Here is a 9,670-nt window from a genome sequence, read left to right as displayed (position 1 = left end):
CCAGCTCTGGGACTCCAGCTCCCCAACAAATCCCTCAGACCCTTGTGCTCCCTCCCTGAAACCACCAGCCACCTCTGGCCCAGGGATCCGGGAGCTGGTGTCAAGAAGAGGGCTCTGTCATAAAAAGAAACGAAATTGAGTTATTTGTAGTGAGGTGGATGGACCTAGAGTCTGTCATACAAAGTGAAGTAAGTCAGAAAGAGAAAAACAAATACCATATGCTAACACATATATATGGAATCTAAGAAAAAAAAAAGGTCATGAAGAACCTAGGGGTAAGACGGGAATAAAGACACAGACCTACTAGAGCACGGACTTGAGGACATGGGGAGGGGGAAGGGTAAGCTGTGACAAAGTGAGAGAGTGGCATGGACAGATATACACTACCAAACATAAAATAGATAGCTAGTGGGAAGCAGCCGCATGGCACAGGGAGATCAGCTCGGTGATTTGTGACCACCTAGAGGGGTGGGATAGGGAGGGTGGGAGGGAGGGAGACGCAAGAGGGAAGAGATATGGGAACATATGTATATGTATAACTGATTCACTTTGTTATAAAGCAGAAACTAACACACCATTGTAGACCAATTATACTCCAATAAAGATGTTAAAAAAATAATAATAAAAAAATAAATACTTGTGATGGAGGGGAAAAAAAAGAAGAGGGCTCTGGAGGTGGGAGGGAGCAAGGAGGAAAGAGGCAGGCCTGGCCAGAGCCTGGAGATAGATGGGCCCTGCTCCATGCTGGCCAGTGTCAGGTGGGCCTGGGAGCTAAGGAGCGAAGCAGGGCAGTGATGTACAGCCCCGCCCACCAGGGGGAAGCCAACCTGATGCCTGATCCGATCAGACACCCCTTCCCAGACCCCCTCATTCCTCCCCCTCCCCCTCCCAGCTCACTGACCTCCCTGCTCGCTTCCCAGCCCCACCCTCCCTGAGATCTCCAGCTGCTCCTGCTGATTTTATAAAGGGCTCTGGCAGGAGGTGGGCACCTTGGCTAAATGAATCAGCGCCCACGAGGCAGGAGGCAGGAGGCTGGTTAGCATCATGGCCAAAAGGTGGTGGCAGCAACAGCTTATGCGCAGCCATCAGGGAGGAGTCTGAGTGAGCAGAGAGGCCCAGGCAACCTGGGTCTTGGTTTATTCTGAAGCTCCAAGGTGGGAATTCACCAGGGGGCCCTGGCCGCCCCCACCACAGCCTGGGAGCAAGCTTATGGGATGGACCAGGGGCCAAGATGCACACACATGAACACACACACACACACACACACCACTGCTATGCTCTGGAAGAAAGAAAATGTTATACAAGGGGAGGCAGAGAGAGAAAAAAAGAAACATGAAGAATGATATAGCATGCTTGTGTGTGTGAACACACAGTTACACCAATCTGTGTACGCATCTCTATGCTGGGCACCAGTCACGATGCCATTCTTATCTGCCCTGATGTCACCTCTGCATAATAATTAGCAAATAAAAGCAGTCCCTAAGTGCCCTGGTCACGGCAGAGGATCTCGTGGTATCGAGAGCTGCCAGGTAGCAGACCCGGAGCCAGGAGACCCTTTCTTGGTGGAGCTGTCTCTTGGTCTTACATTGCCCCCTCCCCTTCGAGACCAATCTGCTTCCTCCTGTATGAATTTGCCCCTTGACAGCAGGCTGCCAGAGAAACACTGTAAGAAGGGCTTCATCTCTGTGTTTCTGTTTGCGGAGATTCATTGCTGAGGCTCACGCCTGCATGAATCCATTTCTGTATAGCCACTCGGCGCGCAGGCTCCACGCACGTGGGGGGTGGGACTGGCCCAGGGAGGGAACTAAGGAATGATGCACGTGTCCGAGGCGACGGTGCCATTGAGGATGGGCTGACCCAGCTCTCTGCAGGAAGACCCGCCCGCCCGGTCACATCTTCTGAGAGGGACCCTGCGGGCTTGGTCAGCATTCTCAGGACTCTCATGGCCCCTCCCACTTCCCCAAACGCTCCCTTCCCCTGCCCCCACCAGCCCTCCCCACCTTTCCCCAGGGCCCCAATCTACCACTTTCCCTTTCGAGCAAAGCTAGCTTCAGAAGGAAAAGCTCCGAATTCCTCGGATCCCAGCAGGGAGGAGAGAGGCCAGGAGAGGAGCAATTTTCAGCTTAGGGTCCCACACCTCTCGGAGGCAGGCTCCACAGTCCTCCAAGCGGGATTCTGAGGTTCTGAAGGGACAAGCCCTGAAATGCAGATTCTTCCAATTATCCCGCATTCTTTTGGGCAGTAAATCCTAAAGTTCCCTCCTTCGGGACCAAGCCCCCACGCCTGGCAGCAGCTAAGCCCCCAGTGGCCTTTTCCACAGGCTAACACTGCCCCCTGCTGGGATGCGCTGGGATGTCTGCCTCAAGTGCTCTGAAGGAAATTAGGGGGCATCCCTGCCTAAGAGCTCCCCAACTCCCACCTGGAGAGGGGAACTACTGAACCCCTTAGAGGCATTAGGCCTGCCTGCCTCCAGTGTATTCTAAAGCTGGGATTGGGTGGTGGCAACCGGAATAGTCCTTTGACACAGACAAGAGTCAGGGCTCCTGGAAGGCTTCTCCCTCTGTCTCCAGCCTGCTCACCCATTGCCTCAAATTCCTTTAATAAGGAGCAAAGGCATGGTGTGACATAATACTCGATCACAACCCACGTGGGAGGCTGGGAAGCCCACAGGTCTCTATCTTGTTTCCCTCCCCAGCTCCAGAGCCCCTTTCCAGCTGCTGCTGAGACTCCTCTAGTGGGATAGAGTAAGGCCATCTTAGCCTCAGTCAGAAACTAGGCTCACCTTCTTCCCCAGAACCGAATCTCTCCCGAAACCCTATTTCTCTGTGTTCCACATCCAATGTGAGTCTAAGATCTGCAGGCCCTATCTCTACAATGGCATTTGAATCCCCAGTCTTTCTGCATTTCCCCTCCCAATTAAGCTCACTCTGCCCCCAGACCATTTTCCAAGGGTTGTCGGGGTTATTGACCTAACACACAGCTCTACGCGACGCCCTGCTCAAAAGCCTTGTCAATAAGATTGGCCATGTGTTGATAATTCTTGAAGCTAACTGATGGAGTCATGGGGATTTATTACATTACTCCTTCCGCTTTTGTGTATGTTTGAAATTTTCCATAATAAAAAAGTTAAAAAAAAAAAAAGACTTTGTCATTCCTCCTTCCCCTTTAATTAGGTACAAATTCCTCCACATCACGGTTAGGATCTGCCTTCCCAACTAGATTGTCCCATGTCCCCTCCATTCTTAATGTAGAAGTCTTTCCTGAGTGTATACGTACCTCCCCCTACACCTCCATTCACGTTCTTCTACCTGGGATGCTCTTTTCACATTGCTTCCCACCCTTGAAGGTCCACCTTAAATGCCACCTTCGATATGAAAACTTTCTTGGTCCCCCAACAAACAGCTATGTCCCTTGATCCCCAAGGCCTTGATTCACATCTTGTGGCACTTATGTCCACCTTTTGTGATAGACATGTGTGCCCCCATCTCAGCCTCCTCTAGACTGTAAGCATCGTGAGGCCAGGGCAGGCCTTACGCGCAGTGCCCCATAATATTGGCTGAGTTGGCCTGTAGCAGAAACATACTGACATCCCTTTCCATGGGAGCGGGTTTTGATGAGAGGAGACAGCACAGAGCCTGCCTGTGGGGAAATGGGATACAAGGGCCAATGGGGAAGTTCAGAGCAGGAAGGGTTCTCAGTGCCTACATGGAGGAACCCCCTCAGTTTACAGACGAAGAGGGCAAGTCTCAGGAAGGCAAGGGATTGAGTGGGAGTAGTTCCATTTCTAACGCTGAAGAGGCTCAACTCTTGCCTATCTTCCAGTCCAGGTTTACTCTCACACACACACACACACACACACACACACACACACACACACACACAGCTTCCCCGCTATTTTTCTGGTGTTGACCCTACCCCAGCAAAGGGTTAGAGATGCTTGAAGATCTTTCCTGGGGCACCCTGACTTGCACAGACTTCTACCTCTGTGGGTAGATGACGCTTGGGTTGGAGCTTAGGCCCAGAGAGGACTTTGCTGCTGGGAGAGGAGGTGTCAGTGGTGGCTGGTTGAAGCATTCACCCCCAGCAGGGCTGTGCCTGTCCCATCCCCCCCCCCATACACTCATGCCGCACAGAAATATTTCAGAAATGTTTATGCCACAGAGAAGTCCAAAACCTGCAGGAAGCTGCAGCCAACCTCCAGGCTGCCCGGAGCCACGGATGTCCCCTGAAGGGGACACCAGCAGGCAGGTGGCCTGCACAAGCCAAGGAGCCAGGGCGACTTGCTGACATCCTTTTGTCCTCTGCCCTAAATCTGGAGGTTCCATTTAGGCCGGTGGGGGGCGGGGGGAAGAGGAAGTGGAAAAGGGGTAGGAGAAGTGTGGATCTCTTCAGGGTACTCTTCCTGCTTTGGGATGGTGACTCACCCAGCTGGCCCTGGGAGGGACAACTCCTCAGGCCAGACTAAGGCGGCCAAGACTAGGGTTGTGGAAGGAGCGGAGGGAGGTTCCTGGGATGCGGTGGCCAGGAGGAGTCGCAGCAGAAGCTAGAAGGGGAGGCCCACCTGCCCCCCCGCCTTCTCACCAGGCTCTAAGCCCGGCCCAGCGTGCACAGGACCACTTCAGCCCTGGCAGCTGATGGAGTCCGCATCTCCTCCACCCTCCATCACTTTGGGCCTTTCTTAAGTACCATGATATTGTCATACTCAGTCCCCTGTGGCCAGCCAGAGGCAGCAAAGTCCTGTCCCGCTGGGTAGACATGCTGGAGGCCGCTGGGGTCCCTGTCAGCTGCGGCTTGCCCCCTCCAGGCCTCACCCCGGAGCTCCTGTGGGCTGTCATACAGGGACAGGGCGGCCACCCCTTCAGGCTCATCGTATATGTGGTCGTGTCGGGAGGGCGGGTGCTCCTCGATGCTCTCGTACAGAGGGTCGGCCGGGGCCTGGGGAGGGACGGCCAGGATGCCCCTCAAGCTCTTCCCCAGGTTCTGTGCCACTGCATCGAAGGGCACCGCGTACTCCCCCTCTGGGCCCCGCTGCAGCCGGGGGGCAGGAACCCGGACGGTGGGCGATAGTGGTGGGAGTGAGTCGTGGGGTCGGGAGTAGGGACTCTCCGGCCGGGGCAGCACCGCAGGGTTGGGGACTGGCTGGGTTGGGGGCCCAGGAGGGGAGGCATTCTTCTGGGCAGAGATGGCCTCTTCCAAGGCCAGGAAGATCTCATTGCCTTGCCGGGTTTCAAACTCAAAGTTGCCCTCCCCTGAGATGCAGCGCCGGCCTGCCTCAAAGGAAAAGGTTGCCTGGGTGGAGAAGAAAGACGATGACTCGCAGGCCACTGGGCGGGGCTGCTTGCTACTCCTGGATCCAGCTCCCAACCACAAGCCTGTCACCCCAACCTCTCCCCAAGCTGCTTCCCCTTCCCTCCCGCCATGCTTTTGCTTACAAGCAAAGCCCTCTCTCATCTTTTCTCCTTCTTCCTCCCATCCATTGAGTATGAAGCTCGATGCACAGTTCATCCTCCACCACGCCAGCCACTCTCCACCCTCCCACCTCTCCCCACCTCTTCCTCTCCTTTCCTTCTCCCCCACCTCGACCACCATTTCTCCCTGCCGTGGTTCTCTCCTCCAGCCCCTGGGCTGCGCTTTCTCTTCTGCCGGCCTTTATCTCGTTGTTTCTTCCTCCTCCATTCTCTCTTCCTTTGAGGGCCCCTTCGCCCTCTGCCTGACGCTCTCTTTTCTCTCACAGCTCATCCTTCCTCTCACCTGTCCGCGGCAGCCCCCGCTCACCTTGTCCCGCCCAAAGCGCCGCAGGAACCTGTAGGGCCATTCATACAGCTGGGTGCCCAACTGAGGGCCGCCCCACAGCTCCAGGGCACTCTCCCCGGCCCGGAGGGTGTAGGATCCCCAGAGCCGGCACCTCTCACTGGCTTCTGTGGGTCTCACGGTCACAGCAAACTCCTTGCAGGGGGCCCCTGGAGAGAAGAGGGTAAACAAGGAGGCAGTTCATGGGAAGCAGCCGACCTGTCTCAACTCTGCCCTGCTTTACATAGCATGCCGGGTCTCCAGAAAAAGTATTATCCACGGCCCCATGACCCTGCAGCCTGCATCCTGAATGCTGAGCTGCCCCCGCGCCAGGTCAGACTCCCTAAAATGCCAGGAACATCCAGCCCTCCCTCAGGAGGCATCATGCCCTAGCCACTCGCACCCCGACCCTGTACCCACATCCTTCCTGCCCCTCTCACCAGAGCCACAGCCTTGTCTCCATCTCATCTCATCTCTCTCCCCAAGCCAGCTGCCTCCCCAGTCCCGACTGTCACAGCTGACCCTGCCCTCCCAGCTCTCAGCCTACCCAGCCCCTGCCCATGCCATCAGGTGCCCTCCGAGAGGTGGAGCCTGGATGTCCCCCCCACCCCACGTCCACCTGCTTTCCCCACGCGCCCACCCCGAGGGCTAGACAGATAGCAGGAGGGGCCTTGCCTAGTCAGCAAAAAGCTCCCTTGCCGCAGGACAGCTCAAATCCACAGAAAGAAAACCATTCTTTCCACAGACAATCGCTCGGGTGCCAACAAGGGAGAGTTCAAGAGCCCCACCTTCACCTGGACCCCTCAGCCGGGCCCTTTCCCACCAGCAGGGCCTGCACAAGAGGGAGTGGGCCAAGGGTGCAGGGCTGACATTTCAGGCAGGCCAGCCTCCCCGACCTTGGGCTGTGCCGGAAGCAGCGATGCGGAGAGACTGATAAGGGGGCTGGCCGGGGCCGGGGGCAACCACAAGGCAGGAAGACTGAGCCGGCAGCCGGCCAGCCCTCACCTCCTCCCCACCACGCCCTGGAGAGAGCACCCGGGGAGCAAAGGCAGGGCCCTCACCTGTGGTCGCACTGCTGTACAATTCATTCTCCTCCATGCGGGGCAGGCCGCCCTTCCCCTTCAGCTCCTTCCTCTGGCCCTGGCGGGGAAGGCCCAAGACTCACCACCATCGCCAATCCCAAGCCCCACCACCGGCCACCGCAAGCTTTCTTTCAAAACACACTCAGCCTACTGCCCTGTCTTTATTCTGAACTGGGATCCCTCACCCCCACCAAGGAACCACCTCCAGCATCCTGACCTTGGCTCTCACGACATCTGCCCACGGCAAGCATCCAGTGCCCCGTGCCCTTTCTACAGCCCTGGGCGACTCACGGGGAAGGCCAGGAGGCAGATGGCCTGTATCCAGTCACCCCGCTCTGCAGTGGGGGCCGCCAGTGCGTACAGGCGCTCCGTAGTCTCCAGGAAGAAGGTGCTGGTATCCCGGGGGCTGCTGGCCTCCCCTCCGGCCTCAGCCACCCGCAGGCAGTCACTGAGGCGGATGACCCTCCGGGGGGCCTCTCCCCGGCGAGGCTTCTCCGGGCCCTCCTGGAGCTCCAGCCGGGCCAGGGCGCAGCCCGACCCTCCGTACAGCGCCGCCCCGAACCGGCGCCATTTCTGCCCCCAGATGCGTAGCAGGTGGGGAGATGGAGAGATGGTGCCCAGCGGGGAGAGAAGGACCCGGGGGAGACAGAGGTGAAGATCGGGGGAGACCCAAGGAGGCAGAGAGCCTAACAGAGGCCTTAGGAGTTAGAAAGCATTGGAGATGCACCCCAAGCAACCCAATAAGAGGCCTACAGTGACAGCAGAGAGGAAACCAATGGCAAGAAAGGCACAGGAGTGAGCCCCATGGAGGCGACTGCAGGGCGGCCGGGCAGGCCCAACCCAGGGGATCCAAGTCAAGAGGCAGAAAACCTGCGAGTCCCGGAGCCCAGAGGGCTGAGGAGGGCAGCCCAAGGGCCCAGACTGGGGAGCATGCTTCTCATTCTCTGTGAGGCCCCATAGAAGGCCCTGTCCCCCGGAACCTCAGCTGACCCTCCTGAACCTTCCCGCCTCATCCTCTGACAAGTTAGGCCATGAAAGAGACAGAGAGAGGAACCCCGGGGTGTGTCCGCTGAGGGAAGGAAGACGTCCTCATTCAAGGAGGCCAAAGAAGGAAAAGGAGTTTGGGCACAATGGGGCCCTGGCTCCCAGAGACCCCATTTCAAGTCCAATAGCAGCCAAACGTACCCCACTGGGGCAGGAAAGGAGGAAGGAACCTCCACGGCAACCCTGAAGTATCCCCTCCATTGTGCCTTCCATTCCTCCCCAAGGTGTCCCGGTGAGAAGATGTCACCACAGAGCAAGAAAGGCAAGAAAAGCAGAGTCAGAGCCCTCTTTTTCCCCCCTCCTCCCGGGGCAATGGCTGTCAGCAAAGAGCACAGTTTGGAGCCAGCTCGCAGAGGCAAGAGCTGCTAAGGAAAGAGCCCTCCCAAGCTTGTACTCTGGGCCCAATGTGGTAGATGGCACAGTCTCCACCATTCCATAAGGGTTTTGGAACATTCCGGGGCCTCCTCTCCTCCCCGGGGAAGTCTCTAGCAGCCCCCCAGCCCCTCGGCTCAGCCCCAGCCCAGCCGTGCTCTTCCTACCTTCCCAAAAGTCTGCTGCTGCTGGAGGTACAGGAAGCCCTGCTTCACCGCCACGTCCTCCATCTTCCCACCATCCTGGGCCCCTGAGCTTCAGCTCTCTGCTTCCACTCCCGCCCTCTTTCTCTCCTCTCTGCCCTATGTTCCCCCTTCTCTCAAGTTCATTTCCTCTCTGCCTAGAGTTCTGCATTATTCTCGTCTGCTCGATGACGACAGGCTGATAAGCCCTGTGGTTTCTTGCTCTGTGTGTATGTGTGTGTGTGTTTTCTTTTTGATGAGTGAGTTTCACACTCAAGCCTCCTGCATTTTCAGTGAGTAAGAGAGAATTTCCAAAAAGCCAAACTCCAGCGCTTTGGTGAGCAGCAACTCAGGTACAGAGACCCAGAAATGGAATTAGACAGTAAAACCAGTAGCCAAAGGCCCCCCATGCTCAAGCTGGATGCTTAGCGTTACGGAGCTAGGAGAGAACTTAGAAATCAATCAGCCCAAGTCTGTCATTTAAAAATGAGGAGACAGGCTCAGGAAGGTCTGAGGGATGGGTTCAAGGCCACCAAACCAGAACCCAGGTCTCTCAACTCAGTAGGAGCTGAGCCACACTCACACACACTGGACACATGAGCCTCACCCCTTTCACACACTCCACTGCAACAGTTTCAGTCTGTGGGGAGCACTCCCTGTCCCCCACAATGACACACGCCTACACCACCTCCTTGAGCTTCTAGAAACATGAACATTCCCACACTGAAACATGCTATGCCCCCTGAGCACATCTCAACTGTCGGAGTTCACCTTCTTTCCAACCTTTGAGAGCTTTATAAAGACACTGGAGTTCCACCTGAAGGTTAGCTTTTTAAGTTACAGTAGCAATTCTTATATATTTTTTTTAAAAAGCCTTACAATTATCAAAAGTGCTTCACAGTTACCAAAGGTTCCAGGCACACACTGTCTCCAGGCACCCTATCTAACCCTGAAAGAAGGAAGAGCAAGTATGAACACACCTGTTTGCAACCCTCCTGAGGTCACAGGGGCAGAGAAGGAAGTACCGGAGCAACTGATCTTTAATTCAGCAGTCTTTTTATTGCTGACCCCTAAGTGGGATCCAGACTCCATGCAAGAAGATACATTGCTTTGGGGAAATCGAAGCTCCCCAGAGAATATTTAACTTAGATCCAGATGGTTTAGAGAAGCAATCTGAAGGAGGCATGGTGCAGAAATGTT

General features: G+C 56.1%; 1 protein-coding gene across 1 annotated transcript; it reads right to left on the bottom strand.

Annotated features, from left to right (window-relative positions):
* Nucleotides 1-4,138: 4,138 nt before the first annotated feature.
* On the bottom strand, nt 4,139-9,373 carry DOK2 (docking protein 2). The gene is made up of 5 exons (XM_029203627.1): nt 8,456-9,373; nt 7,164-7,445; nt 6,852-6,930; nt 5,776-5,960; nt 4,139-5,289 (listed from the first exon to the last, which is right to left on the bottom strand). Exons 1-5 carry the CDS (start codon nt 8,516-8,518, stop codon nt 4,663-4,665), a joined length of 1,236 nt encoding a protein of 411 aa, XP_029059460.1. The 5' UTR covers nt 8,519-9,373; the 3' UTR covers nt 4,139-4,662.
* Nucleotides 9,374-9,670: the final 297 nt, after the last annotated feature.

Source organism: Monodon monoceros, unplaced genomic scaffold, assembly GCF_005190385.1.
Source record: "Monodon monoceros isolate NGI ecotype Baffin Bay Population unplaced genomic scaffold, NGI_Narwhal_1 Super_Scaffold_5, whole genome shotgun sequence".
Classification (NCBI taxonomy): domain Eukaryota; kingdom Metazoa; phylum Chordata; class Mammalia; order Artiodactyla; family Monodontidae; genus Monodon; species Monodon monoceros.
The sequence above is the reverse complement of the archived record's forward strand: the minus strand, read 5'-3'. Positions and strand labels throughout refer to the sequence as shown.